The 15,423-nt window shown below is 40.8% G+C and overlaps 1 protein-coding gene across 1 annotated transcript in view; it reads right to left on the reverse strand.

Moving 5' to 3' along the window:
• The window catches only part of dnah5 (dynein, axonemal, heavy chain 5), a 181,501-nt gene that overhangs the window by 22,062 nt on the left and 144,016 nt on the right, over window positions 1-15,423 (reverse strand). Inside the window, exons 61-68 of the mRNA XM_037536137.1 lie at window positions 14,355-14,534; window positions 13,152-13,289; window positions 12,369-12,504; window positions 10,833-11,149; window positions 10,222-10,377; window positions 8,717-8,899; window positions 1,852-2,095; window positions 1,241-1,355 (exon numbers count right to left, since the gene is read on the reverse strand). Of these exons, the coding sequence (XP_037392034.1) occupies window positions 1,241-1,355; window positions 1,852-2,095; window positions 8,717-8,899; window positions 10,222-10,377; window positions 10,833-11,149; window positions 12,369-12,504; window positions 13,152-13,289; window positions 14,355-14,534 (1,469 nt within the window). The remainder of the gene's footprint in view (window positions 1-1,240; window positions 1,356-1,851; window positions 2,096-8,716; window positions 8,900-10,221; window positions 10,378-10,832; window positions 11,150-12,368; window positions 12,505-13,151; window positions 13,290-14,354; window positions 14,535-15,423) is intronic.

Raw genomic sequence — 15,423 nt, forward strand, 5'->3', positions numbered from 1 at the left:
TCGACTCTTTTATTCCAACATCAGTCACGCAGCTTTGTGTGGTTATTAACATTTAGTTTGAGCTGGAACCCAGCCTGTACTGTGGTTTGTCACACTTTTAGTCTGCTATAAGTTGGTGTTAGCTTAGCTAATGTTAGCAACATACTCCTTCAAACACCACCATACTGGTTACACTTGAGTACTGGTTTCTGTCACTCCAACACTAAACTTTCTCAGGCATAAGTTTTTATCATCTACACTTGTGTCAGTAAAGCACCAGTTAGTCAGTATCGAACCTGCACTGTAGTGTGAGGTAGTGTTTGGATTTGTAGCCTGTGACGTTAACAGGCTACAGATCCAAACAACACCAAAAATGTTTCATTTCAGATTTCTGTACCCCCAACACCTGCTGCTCGACTTTGCTCCTGTAGATTTGGGTCAGTTTCTTTCAAACTTGTGTTCAGTTAGTGAGAATCAAACCTGTTCTGTGGTGAGCAGAGATGTTAGCATGCTAAATGGTTAACAATTAATAGCACAGTTTAACATTTGTTGCAATTCCCATGAATGTAGTCATAGCCGATTCCCACCCATTAGCTAAGGGAACCTTCCTCTACACACAATGCAACCAAGGGCTAGAACTTGCTTCTTTTGAGACATGTAAAGCTCCACTGTGTTTTTTTTTTTAATCATCGAATAGCTGAACATGCTTAGAGGAGAACAGCAACTGACAATTCTGCCAACAGACCCCCATGTTCCATGGTGGCTAGGAAAAGGGAGGACCATCCTAACCACCCAGCGAGCTCGAGGCCAACTTTGATCTCTTGGACTTGCAGCCATAGATCGCTGTGGCATTGCTGGGGGTCGAACTCGCAGTCTGCCAATGACAGGCCTAACACTTAGATGGCTGCACTATTCAGGAGCCTAAACTGCATTCTTTATTCAGTTTTGAATCAATGTAGGATGAGGTGACACAAATGTAAACATAGAACCAATCAGCAAATTGCTCTGTTAGCCATCTCACATGGACGGTTCTGCAGCCCTGAGCATGGTTATCTAACTGTCCAGAGGAACTGAATAAAGTAAGCTCTTCGTGCCAAACCTCATTTGTGGAAATGCCATACAGAGGCAAGTGGAGTGAGTGGAATTAAAAGGTGGGTGCTTCTAATAGTGTATATTGAATGTTTTCTTTTGTGAAACAGGTTTATGCTACTAGCAGTCAAAACAGTCACCATATGTAACATTCAGGCATGGCTAGTGTTACCTGGCCAGTGACAAGTCAAATAAGCCCAGGAACTGACGCAAAGAGGTCTGGTACATCACATTCACCATGCTCATCTCTGTTATTAGGAAGTACAGGATACTGCCTCTGGTCGCCACTACACAAAGACAACAAAAATGGTAACAGGCAACAATAAACTAAACAACTTTTACAGGAAATGTTATATATTTCTATTTTTACAAGAAACCTTTCATCTAAAAACAATGCTGTTAATCCCTTAAATGCCCAGGGCCCACCAACACAAGGATTAATCTAAGAATAGCTCAGCCAGTTTACATTGAAGTTCCTGTAGTTACTGAATAACAAGGCTTAGTGTGTAATAAGCCTGTGATTTTAAGGGGTTAATGTATGTAAGATAAGAGGAACTGCTTTGCATTGTTAGCTTTACCCCTTCTGACTTACACCACTGCATAAACAATCCCTGTAGGAACCTTCTTTACAGTAAATGTCTCTCACTGAACTCCTATTCAGTTTTGAAATGCAGGATGAGGTGATGATGAAGTGAATGTTTTATACCACCACAATCATCAGTTCCATTTACATTCTCATTATGACTTCCAAACAAAAAGCATAGCTGAAATCTGTTTTGTTACCAGGTCGGTACTCCTCTCGTGCTGCATTGATTTGGATCTCGGTCTCCGCAGCTATCTGGAGCTTCTGGGCGACCTCCTCAGCAGTGCGTTTGGTGTTGCCTAGTACCACAATCAGACTCTCGTCATCCACCAGGGAGCCTTGCGTGCTGGTCAACCTAAACAGAAGATTGTCCTCCAACTCCTTCATCTTGCGCTTGTTGGCCATCACATCCTCTAGCAGGTCTGTACGGTCCTTCTCCAGTTCCTGAATCATGATTTCAAAGAGTCAGCACCCACTGTGAAGGAACTTTTACCAAGGACAAATGTACAGCCCCAGTTATAGAATGCATATTACAATGATTTTTCCAGGGAAGGTACAAGTTGTTAATTTCTCAGGAGATATTTCTGAACAGAATAGATATAACATGATCCGACTGCATAAAGAAGGGGAAAGTCAACAGAAAACAAAGACTGTTCAAAATATTAAAAAGATATCCTAGAGAGAGAAGAACAATTGAGCTCCACTCTTCAGATCTGAAAAAATGCACAGGTGTTTCTGTCAATCCTCACACAACAATGTTATTCTGAAACAATGCTAGTCTAAAATGATGTATAGTTGTCAAGAAGATGTTACTGAGAAAACAGATAAAAAGAAGAAAATTTGCAAATCAAACAAAGATGCTGCTAGTGTTCTCTGAACAATGAACTGACTACCCCAGAGTCCAGACCTCAACATCGCTGAATGTGTTTGGGATTACTTGGACCATGTGTAAACAAAAATGCAACCAACTTCTAAACCTTGGAAATATGGGAGACTATTTTTGCAGATTTCCTCGAAAAACGTACAGCAGGTCTCCCTAAAAGAATGGAAGCTGTAATAAAGGCAAAAAGTGGATACACAAAATACTGAAAAAGCTGATATGATATTTAGTTGCGGAGGCTTCTGTGTAATTTTCTGTTAAATGTTTTCTGCTTTTTGTCTTGATTCAGAAAAATGAATAGTTACTACTAAATGCTGTTTTGAACGGAACGTAGATAAATGAAGGGTGGTCTTTGACATTTTTAGCATGTTCAGAAAATGTTTACATGTTTATTCTGGGTTGTTTGCTCTACAGCAGTTATTTTCTGGTTTATCTCATGATTCTTGTGGTGAAGAAGAAACTAGCCTGTTTCGCTGTGCTTAGTTCAGGGGCAGCCTATCGCTGATGGCCTAAGAGGCTAGATGTAACTCTCTTTGTATGGCGTGGTTGGGGCCCAACTGCAGCCTTTAATAAAACACAACGAATTGTGCAGTGAACAGTGGATAATGTTACAATATTATTTCTAAATGTACAATATTGGCATTGTTTTGCTTTTCAGTTTGTTTACAATGACTGTGTTGATTTAATATATGTTATTCATTAGGAAATTATGTACACATTTGAATCAAGTATATTCAGTTGTTTTTTCCTAACATAAGCTCCAAGACCTCCAAGCTACCTAATCAAAGTCACTAAAGTTGCAAAGATGAAGTTAATATTCAGATAGCATTGAAGTAACAAATAATGCCAATGCCAGTACAAGACACACAGGGAGATATTATGGGCAGTAAAACTGGAAAAAAAGGAACATAACATCTCTACACTACATCAAAAACAGACTGATTTTCAGAAGCTAGCAAGAAGTGAGGGAGAACAGGGGTAGCTAAAGATCAAAAGACTTGTAACATAAAGCTCATTTTATGAGCTTCTCCTCTGCTATTTGCTGTTATTCGAAGCCTCTTTTTACAGACCCAAAATAGTGCCTGACAACAGTTGTAGTTTTTGAACACTTCAAATGAGCAGATGCCATTCAAAGGGAGCTAAATATAAAGGCTGTGAGGTAACAGCACCAACGGTGGGTCATTTAAGCCATTCAAGCAACCGTCAAGAGTAAACTGCCATAATAACAACTATTACCTACATCGATAATCTATCACTGCTCACCCATAATGCATGCCTTCAGCTGTGCTCTATACGCCACCTTTCCCATTTGGAACATTAACTTTTAAATCCCCTTTTCAACCTTTCCACTTGTGAAATTAATGACTTAAAGCATAGCTGCACCATCAGACGCAAATGGTTAGCTTGTGCCAAGGCTGTCCACGGGCACAGTAATTCAGCACGAGTTTGCTTCAGTGGTCTCATTATAGCCAGTGTGAGAGGGGCGCTGAGCACAGGCCCTCTCCTTTACTGAACAACAAAAATCACAGACCCAGCAGTGAATCTGCACTGAATGGCACTTCTATTTTCCCTCAGCCCACAGGACTAACAGGCACTATTCAGGCCTGACGGAGTGTTCACGGAGGAAATATACTGGTGGAGGCAGGACCTGTCAGTAACAAGGAGCCAGAGGATGGTTTGTACTCTGCTACATACAGTTTGAGGTCACTTGAGTTAGGCTGATGGATGTTTTTTCTGTGCCTCACCGTAGTAGATAGTGAAATGCTGCTGCTGCTTCAGTGCTGAATATTGCTCCAGATCTGGTATAGGAGGTTAATAACTGATAATATCTGATTCCACATATGAAAATTCAGTTAAAAAATTCTAATTCAATGTACTGAACAACTTCTCAGTACAGGACATCCTATTTTTAGCCTTGAGTGCAGTCAGAGCTTTCAGTGGCTCTATATTACACGCTTGCCAGACACTTTATTAGACACCCACATCTGGTAGCTCCACTTTGCTGGAGTACAGCTGGAGACTGTAACCCATGTATCAATGCAAAATATGTGCTAGCTAGGCCTGTGCCAGTAACAGTCCTATTATTTTGGTAACCAGGTTGAAAATAACCACAGTAAATGGTTAAACTGGGTTGGGAGGAGTATATTTTCCTTTGCTTTTCATGCAGTAATTTTGTGACGGTTCCTAAAACTAAAGCAGAAGTGGGAGCAAATAAGTGATTTTATTTAAGCTTAATCTTTATCAAATACAAGAAGATAGTAATAGCACACTTTAGTGAAACATGTGACTGTCGTATGTCATCATTAATTTGGCCATGAAACTGTAACAAATCTAGGAGCAAAGAACAGAATTTTGGCACACAAGGCCATACAACTTCATTGCTATGCTGAGAGAAATCCACGCCCAAATGATATCAGTAGACAGTGGCTGATTAATCGTGCATGACAACAATCTGTAATTATGCACCTGTATGGTGGATCTATAAGGTAGGTGGAGCTGATAAAGTGGCCAGTAAAGGTAGATGTTTCTAATAAAAGACCTATTACAAGGTTAACCACAAGTTTGAAAATCATGCCTCCTAATGAGAGTTAGGAAAACTCCCAATTAAGCTTTTTATCTACTGACCCAAAACTGACACAAGCTATCCACATAATGATGCTGTGGCCAATGCCCTCTCTCCACCATAGAAACAGATCCGCAGGGCAAACTCATTTAGCTATGCTGGCGTTTCTACAGCCAAAACATTTCATAACAAGGCAGAGCAGGCAGATTTGCAATGAAAGCTGCACGATAATGAACTTAAAAATGTCTCCACTGGAGGCAGTTGCTAACCCAGTCTTATGCATGACTTAGCGCTCCATTCTGCATTCCATTAAATTCGCAACTACAGTCATGGATACATCTGATACCAGAAAGACAGAATTCAAGACAAAACACTACCATTCATTTGGCTTAATATAAGAAATGTCAGTCATTTCTGACACTCTTTAGACTCTTTAATCATGCAATGGGTTATATGTGTGTGTGTGTGTGTGTGTGTGTGTGTGTGCATGTGTATGTGTGTGTGTGTGTGTGTGTGTGTGTCTATATATGTATGTATATATATATATATATATATATATATATATATATATATATATATATATATATATATATATATATATATATATATATATATACACACTGCTCAAAAAAATAAAGGGAACACTTAAACAACACAATATAACTCCAAGTAAATCAAACTTCTGTGAAATCAAAGTGTCCACTTAGGAAGCAACAGTGATTGACAATCAATTTCACATGCAGTTGTGCAAATGGAATAGACAACAGGTGGAAATCATTGGCAATTAGCAAGACTCACTCAATAAAGGAGAGGTTCTGCAGGTGGGGACCACCGACCACTTCTCAGTACCTCAGTAGCTTTCTGACTGATGTTTTGGTCACTTTTGAATGTTGGTGGTGCTTTCACACTCGTGGTAGCATGAGACGGACTCTACAACCCACACAAGTGGCTCAGGTAGTGCAGCTCATCCAGGATGGCACATCAATGCGAGCTGTGGCAAGAGGTTTTGCTGTGTCTGTCAGCGTAGTGTCCTGAGCCTGGAGGCACTACCAGGAGACAGGCCAATACACCAGGAGACGTGGAGGAGGCCGTAGGAGGGCAACAACCCAGCAGCAGGACCGCTACCTCCGCCTTTGTGCAAGGAGAAACAGGAGGAGCACTGCCAGAGCCCTGCAAAATGACCTCCAGCAGGCCACAAATGTGCACGTGTCTGCACAAACGGTTAGAAACCGACTCCATGAGGATGGTATGAGGGCCTGATGGGGGTTGTGCTCACAGCCCAACACCGTGCAGGACCCTTGGCATTTGCCAGAGAACACCAGGATTGGCAAACTCGCCACTGGCGCCCTGTGCTCTTCACAGATGAAAGCAGGTTCACACTGAGCACATGTGACAGACGTGACAGAGTCTGGAGATGCCGGGGAGAGCGATCTGCTGCCTGCAACATCCTTCAGCATGACCGGTTTGGCAGTGGGTCAGCAGTGGTGTGGGGTGGCATTTCTTTAGAGGGCCGCACAGCCCTCCATGTGCTCGCCAGAGGTAGCCTGACTGCCATTAGGTACCGAGATGAGATCCTCAGACCCCTTGTGAGACCATATGCTGGTGCGGTTGGCCCTGGGTTCGTCCTAATGCAGGACAATGTTAGACCTCATGTGGCTGGAGTGTGTCAGCAGTTCCTGCAAGATGAAGGCATTGAAGCTATGGACTGGCCCACCCGTTCCCCAGACCTGAATCTGATTGAGCACATCTGGGACATCATGTCTTGCTCCATCCACCAACGCCATGTTGCACCACAGACTGTCCAGGAGTTGGCGGATGCTTTAGTCCAGGTCTGGGAGGAGACCCCTCAGGAGACCTCATCAGGAGCATGCCCAGGCGTTGTAGGGAGGTCATACAGGCACGTGGAGGCCACACACAATACTGAGCCTCATTTTGACTTGTTTTAAGGACATCACATCAAAGTTGGATCAGCCTGTACTGTGTTTTTCCACTTTAATTTTGTGTGTGACTCCAAATCCAGGCCTCCATTGGTTAATAAATTTGATTTCCATTGATGATTTTTGTGTGATTTTGTTGTCAGCACATTCAACTTTGTACAGAACAAAGTATTCAATGAGAATATTTCATTCATTCAGATCTAGGATGTGTTATTTGAGTGTTCCCTTTATTTTTTTGAGCTGTGTATATAGACATACACACACACACACACACACACACACATTGCATGATTAAAGAGTCACATCAAGAGACAAATGAAACCAGAACGCAATGATGAATGAAAATATCTTGGCAAGCTTGAAACATTTGCATTTGCGTACTTTTATAAATAGGCATGGATACAATGCATAGAACAGTGAACAGCTGTAACCAGTGAAGGACGTAACAAGTAAGGGGGCAGGGGGCAGTCGTGGGCTGGAGGTTAGGGAACTGGCCCTGTGACCAGAAGGTTGCCGGTTCAATCCCCAGGGCTGACAGTCCATGACTGAGGTGTCCTTGAGCAAGACACCTAACCCCCAATTGCTCCCCGGGCGCCGTGGATAGGGCTGCCCACCGCTCCGGGCAAGTGTGCTCACTGCCCCCTAGTGTGTGTGTGGTGTTTCACTTGCATGGATGGGTTAAATGCGGAGATGGAATTTCCCCAGTTGTGGGATCAAAACAGTATCACTTATCACTTAAGTAATGGAAGCTACCTAAATTAAGGCCCTAAGAGTTGATGCTGAGAATATACTGAGAAAACTGATTTCAGATATAAACATATGAAAAACAGAGAATCGTGAAATATGAAGATTATTACTGATAATTACAAAATCTCTAAACAATTAAACATTATATAATTTGTCCTTATACCAGCCAAATAATCTGTATACAGGGTATGCTCAGCCTAAAGCACCCACACATCAGTAAAGGTTCATGGGCTAGCTAGCTGATTGTGGGAATTATCCATTTTGTAATTTTTACTTCATATACTCCTGCATACTTCATATGCAGTTTAACTGGAGGATCTGTGAGATCCTGCTGGTGAGGGTTCATATTGTTTTTCTCTCCTTCAGTGAGTCACACAAAACCATTTAACCAGCTAACAGCACCTCTGTGTGTTACACTTCATGGACTACGCATCACAAAGGAATTCATTCATGATACACAGCACTTTTCTTGTTGTTACTGAATTTAAATTTGATCAAGTGTTTCATTATTTATTGCATATATAAAGAATGCAAAGTGCCATTTCACTATTGCTTGTGTTATTGTACTATTTTCCACACTTATTTTCGGAGAGAAGTGAGTGAAATGGTCATTGGTACATTGCAAAGCCTATTACTTGTTAGCCACATTAGCCTCATAGCTTGAGTGCAAATCTGAGCAAAGCAAACTAAACCATATCTTACCCAACCCTACTTCTAACTCACTCACTCACATACCTAAACTACAATCATTTTACACTGTTGTCCATGCAGTCACTGAATACCACCTTAGATTTGAGCAAAGTCCAAGTGCATGGCAAAAGCTTTTGTACAAAGCTCTTCTCTTCTTCTCCTGAAAAGGATTCTTCTTAGTTTCTAGGCCTAAACCTAAAAGCAAACAGGGGCGACCTGTGTATTGACTCAGTATTGACTCAACTGACCTGTTTCTCAGTGAGGATGACCCTGCCCAGTAACTGGTCTTCCAGGCCACGCATTGTGACAGTGAAGTCGATGATGGCTGTGCGGGCGCTAATCTCTGGGGTGTATGCCGGGTTGGGAAGCTTGGTGGTCACATACAGCCGAAAACCCTTCATGACGTCCACCTCCTTATCACCCACTTTCACCTGTTCCGAGTGAAAGCAAGAGACAGAAAGAGAGAGATTAGAAATGAGACAAGCTGACAGACCAGAGCTGCTTTATATGCATAGTGGCTGGCAACTGCAGACTGGATAATGATGGTTTGTACTGAGGTAGCTGAAAACTGACTGAGAACATAAAAGTAGCTGTGTTGCTGTGTATATTTAGTCACTTTACTTTCCAGAGATGTGCAAATTAAAAGCACTGTGAGCAAGTCATAGACGTAAAAACTGAGAAACTACAAAAAAACAAAAACAAAGACACTAAAGCTTATGGAAACCTGTCTGGATCACAAATAGGCTGTTTTCAACATGGGGTGTGACAATGAGACCAAGTGAGAGGACAAAAGAACAGTGTTAGTGTCTCCTACCCCCAAGATTTGCTATTAAAATCCAAGATCAGGTGTTTGCACCTCTGTATTAATAGAGCTGCGAGCAAAACCTGTCAGAAAACGCAGATCCCGCTACTTGCTCGTTATTTCCAGATCTTATCTTTTCAAAGTGCGAAGTAGCTGTAGCGGGTGCAGATTAGTGGCGTCACACTTCCGCCAAATGCCTGAAGAGATCTGATAATGAGCCCAAGGAAAGCGGTGCCTGGGAGAACGAGCTGACTGTCATTAACGAGTGTGGCCCATCCCGGCTGAGGGTGGCTCGGCCAGCTGCCGCTGTCAACGTAATGAGGAACTGACAGTCTATGTGAATTTGACAGCAATGACTAAAGAACTGCACTCTTTCACAAGGCATATAACTTCACTCTTAGTCTGGTATACAACTTCAGTCTGTTATCAGAGTTCTTCTCCCTTCTTTAATTGCTATTGTGTTATGGGTTTACGCTGCTGGAAATAGGCAAATGACTATGGAGCTTCCTGGTTATTTAAATATGCTTACATATTATTTCACAATCCATAAATAGTCTTCATAAATGTGTAGTGAACACAGAGAAAACATAATCACAGTCTCTGCCAACTATAATTCAGCCTAATTCAGGAAGTGGAAGACTTTTAATTAAGCAAAGCAATTATGCAGGCTAACGCTTTTTTTTTAAAGAAAATATAATCAATATAAATGGAATAAAAGCTAATTAACATTCTCGAAAAACAAAGAAACAGTTGATCTTACTAAAAATATGGGTCTTGTTTAAATCTCTGCTTTTTACATGAAAGATCCTTGGCCAGATGTTCCTTCATAATAGAACTGCACACTAATTATTATAATTCTGCTCTCTTGGAATGCAGCATTTGCACAATACAGTCAAATCACTGTCTGGCTGTATAATTTCATTTATTGCATTTAAAAAGCTCTCAAAATACCTTATATGTAGAACCAGTCTTGATGAAGTTCTTCTCCAGGACATTGTCCAGAGCAGGATCCAGTTCCTCGCCTACGTCCTCGATCAGTAGGGGGCGCCCTAGAGACAAGCTGTCTTCTAGATGGTTCCTGAAGTATTTGTGATTCAGAGATGTGATCTGTGACAACAGCAAAGCCTCATTACAAACTCAGCTCGAGTAATGTTAGCTGGAAAGCTTTCACTTGAGACGAAAAGGATTTTGCTGGTAAAAAGCAAAAGGGCATTTGACCACTCCAAGAGAGGCCTGACATGAATTCCAACACAGCCAAGCGAGACTGGATGTTTTAGTTAAAAATATTGCATTAGACATACGCGAACAAAGAAACCTTGAAAAGTAGTTTTGCTATTGTTCATCATACACGTTGGTAAAGAAAATCTAATCCTCTTAAGCTCACACTTGTTAACCTTATGTCAGTCTTTAGTGCTAACAAGTCTAACACTGAACCAGTTAGCATGAGTTCATTTCCATAATGCTGGGACTATTAGCTTTCATTGTTAGGTAACAGTGTTAGCATTAGAATAAGCATTTTTAGCTAAACCATAGCACATTCCATTGGAAAACCTTTTCCCCACCTGAAGCTCGTTCTTGGCCTCTTTATTCTTGATCCAAGTCTTGCCCTGAGTCTGTGGGTCGATGAGGAGTGGAAACCGGGCCGCTTTTGTCACTATTATCCCATTCTGGATGGACAGGTCATCGTTAGGCAAACCCTGGAGGTTCCATTCGCTCACCGTTGGCGCGTCAATCAACATCTCGGTCAGGTTGAGATTGGTCCCGAAGGGAATGCAACGTGTCTTCATCTCCCTCTGCCAGTCAGTGAGCAGCAGGTTACGGAACTCCTGGTTGAAGGGGCCGGAGTACGACAGAAATGCGGTGGCAAGAAGTACATCTCCTGATGAAGAGAACATACATCTCTTGGTTACATTAAGAAGATATACATACATGACTGTACAAAAGTCAGAAAGCACTTTTTAGTTTATTTAATTTCCAGTTAAAATGGCCTTTCACAAGTTCAGAATGGATCCATCCAGAAAAAAGCAGGAAACATATGTAACACTGTGAAATGTTCTACTGTGAGAAGACAACTCGGCGCTATGAGTCTGAAAGTATGTGTAGCTGTCATTAAAAATGCTATTATTAAAAAAGGAAATAGACAAAAAGAAGAAATTTAGAAAATTAAAATGCAACCAACTTCTAAGACTAAGACTTATGAGACTGTCAAAAATGTCCCTGCAGATTTCTTTGAAAAACTGAAAGCAAGTCTCTTTAAATTAATGAAAGACAAAGGGTGGACACACTAAATGCTGAAAGAAAAACATTACATTGTGTTATATCTGTGTCATTTTCTGTTAAATCTGTGTTTTCTGCTACTTTTGATTAAAATTATATAAATGAAAGGGTGGACTTTTGCACAGTACTGTACATCTGCTTTCATGAGAAATGTGCAAATCAAAGGCTTTTAAGACATCATTTTTTAAGTAGGCATATGTCCCTACTTTCAGGCCACTGTCAAACATGGCAAATCAGGCCTTGAAAGCATATTTATAAAAATGGACTAACGTACAAGCCTCAAGATGGCTGCATGCGTTGTTTTTAGCCATGCAATGTACTATTATCATCTATAAAAAATTACCAAAAGTGCAGTGTAACAAATCATAAGTGTGTGAAGGTTTGGGTGTGCAGTTTACAACAGGCATGGCAAACTGGTCAAAAAGATGCAGAGGTTAGCATTTACACTCATCTAACGCTCTGAATTCAGTTAATGAAAGCCTTGCTAATTAGCTGATGAGCTGAATCAGTTGTGTTTAATGAGGTAGCATGCTAAAGTCTGCAGTGTTTTTGCCCACTAGTACTGGAGCTTGACACATGTGGTTTAGACAATGCTAATTGGTGGCATATAAATGTCCATTACTTTTTAACCACATTAACTTTGTAGCTCCAGTGCACAACTAAGGAATAAAACTTGGGACACTAAACATGTCTAGGCTGATCAGCTGCATTTAGGATCAAGAGAAACATGTATATTTATCACTGAACTATTCCTATAAGACAAAAAGGAACAGTCTGAATGACGGTAAAGAACAGCCTTAGGCACCAAATGGAGACTGTACCAACAAGTCTCTTGGTCTGAGCAGCAAACTCTTTGCTTTGCTCAGTCCAGCGAGCCTTCTCGCCTGCCAGTCCACTGATCAGGCTGGACGCTGTTTGCATCTTGTGCCTGCAACGTTCTGCATCCTCCAGTAACATCTAAGAGAGAGCATGAAACAAACAGAGAACAACACAATTCACCTCAATTCTGGAGCTTTACTAATTGCAGCACGATTCAATTTTTATTCAGTGTTTGCTCAGACACTAAAATCAACTTCTGCTCCCTGCAGTACAAACACGCTTAATTTAAATCAGCACTGAGAGACCAGTCAGTCAGCGGCTGTTAATCACACAATTATCAGCTAATGAATAAGATGCTAATACAGCTGATTATGCTTTGTGAATGGGAACATTGGAGAATACTTGGCTCTATTTTTAGTACTTGTCTAATTTGTGAAAGAACACACAGTGGCGATGGAGAGATTCATTAACAACATGATTTTGGAATCATTTACGAGATCACTGATCGTGTTCATTTTGATGCAAAAATGCAAATGAAAGCTTTAGTACACATCACAGGCACCCAATTAGGGCTGACTCACTTTTTTTACATGAACAGTATAAAAGTTTTAGAAAAATGTCCTTTGGAACAGAATAGATGGCAGGGGCGTACAAACTTTTTAAAAAGCCATTCACTTATAGTTGTTAGCAGAATGGCTCAGCTTCAATTCTAAGGTTAAATCAATCAATATATTTATTATGTTGGTACACTGAACTGTAAAAAAAAAAGTGCTTTAGTAATTCACCTGTTTTTCGGCCATTGCCTTCTCATATTCAGCCTGCACCACATCCAGCTCAGCCTGCTTGGCATCCAACTCTGCTTGGGCTTTCTGCAGGTCCACATTTGCAATGGCCAGCCTGTTCTCCTGCACTGCTAGATTAGCCTGAGGGAGAGAAGGAGAGAAAGAGTACAAGCCATCTAAAATTAATGAGGTCCCAGGGAGCCCAAATCACCCAGAATTAAGCAGCTTCTTGGCAAACCCTTCGCTGCATAGTAACTGTCAGTGGCTGTGGAAACAATTAAATATTCCTTTATTTACTGCACTAACATCCAAAAGATCCTTCATCAGGTGAATGGCTAGTTCTAAGCTGTGAAGGGCACAACAGCTTGAGATATAAGTATACAATTAGAGTCTGTATCACATTTAAAAAAACAGGTTCTTAAAGGCAGTGGTTTTATATATAACCATTTAATCCATGAATGGTTCTATGCATGGTGAAATGGTTCTTCAAACTGATGGAGAATGTGTTGTATATGGTTCTGTATCAAACCTTTTTGAAAATGGTTCTATATGTTGTTATAAGGTTACTGGTTTTCTTTCTTGCTTTGCCTTTATTTAGCCATCCCCTTTCTAGAATTATTTTAATCTGTGCTTAGTTCAAAAATATATACAATAGAAAAGACTGCACTTAATTACAGGCTATACAAACAGAATATAAACAACTAACTGACTACACATATACTGTACTGTAAAATTTCTTTCATTTCTAGTAAAAATGGCAGCACTAAAATATGCAAGCCATTGGGCCTCCAGGACCAGGGTTGGGAAATACCAGGTCATTAGAAGTCCCACTTTGTCTATATCTTTAATTATTTTTCGAACTCCAGTTTTGGAAACTTCAGTATTTTCACTTATTTTCCGTTGATATTCCCTTCCTTATGGAAGTAGATTTTCTTAAATGTAACCTCCTTCAAAACATCTCCTGAAAAAGTAAGAACATAAACGCAATTGCTTAAGTTGTATATATTACCATCAGGGAAAATGGAAGCTTTATACTAAGGCTGTAATGCTCACATGTTTATCACTGAACTTGTATCACAATGATATTCTTTATCACAATAATACCTACAGATGATAATTTACACTTACAGCCAGGCTTACTAAAACCTTAATTACTGCAGTTATGTATCACCAGAGATTCAGCAGGAGAGACCACCATCTTTTCACCTTCAAAGGCAGCACTTCCTTATTGATGGAGAAGAAAGCAGCCATGGCTTTGGTCCAGGAGCAGAGTCCTGCCACGTTGCCACACACCCGCTTGGCTGTCTCAATGTTGTAGTCGGCCATGTCAAAGTATGGGTAGAGAAGCTCCACCACCTCCTCGTTGATGGTGTCTTTGGGGAATTGCTGGGGAGAAAGAGGCAACCACATCAGTGAGTCTAAAGTCATATAAATTCAAGGGAAATAGGGCAGAGAGAGAGAGAGAGAGAGAGAGAGAGAGAGTTCTCTTTCCATCTCCTTGGAGACGGGCTCTTGAGGAGAAGGGGATTTCAGTTCTCAAAGCTCAAGTGGCTGCTCCAAACGGACTGAACAAATCGGGGCGGCAGCTTTATCTAAACTGCTTATCTCAAAAGGTAAATGGCATCCTTTGAAGAGCTCCGATCTGAAAGATGCCACAATGATGAACTCGCCTGCAATTTTAAAACTGCATTTTTTTCATGAGCTTATCCCACTACCTCCAAGATCTTAAATGCTAAAAGAAGTCGAATCAGGAGGGTTTGCTTCCTAGTTAGTATTCTAGTGTTGTATAAGTACACATGGCTTGAAACCCATTGGTTGTTTAGGCAAAGACAAAAAAGGTGTCAGATGAGAGATCAGCTAAACGTAACATTGGGGAAAAAAATAAAACATAACATGTGGCCAGTGCAAAAGCTATGGCACATTTTATATTGTATGTCACTTTATATCATATTATATTTAATAAACTGTTAAACTCAAATAAATAGAAATTGTGTACAAAGGTTTGTGGAAAAATTCAAGTACTCTTTAACACATGTAACTTGACCAGAGGTGTTCAAACTTTTGAATATGACTGTAGCTCCTTCAAGCTGGTGTACAGAGACTGTAGCCGATCTGATGGCACAATGTCACTAGATAGCTTCTTTCTGACCATAGAGACAGTCTTGGCTGAATATTTTTGGGTGGTGCTCTTAACCTAGCAGTGACAATGACATGTAAAAACTCTAGCAACACTGCTGTGTTTTATACGCTTGTTTCAGCAACACAACCATGTCAC

Source organism: Pygocentrus nattereri, chromosome 3 (genome assembly GCF_015220715.1).
Source record: "Pygocentrus nattereri isolate fPygNat1 chromosome 3, fPygNat1.pri, whole genome shotgun sequence".
NCBI classification, from domain to species: domain Eukaryota; kingdom Metazoa; phylum Chordata; class Actinopteri; order Characiformes; family Serrasalmidae; genus Pygocentrus; species Pygocentrus nattereri.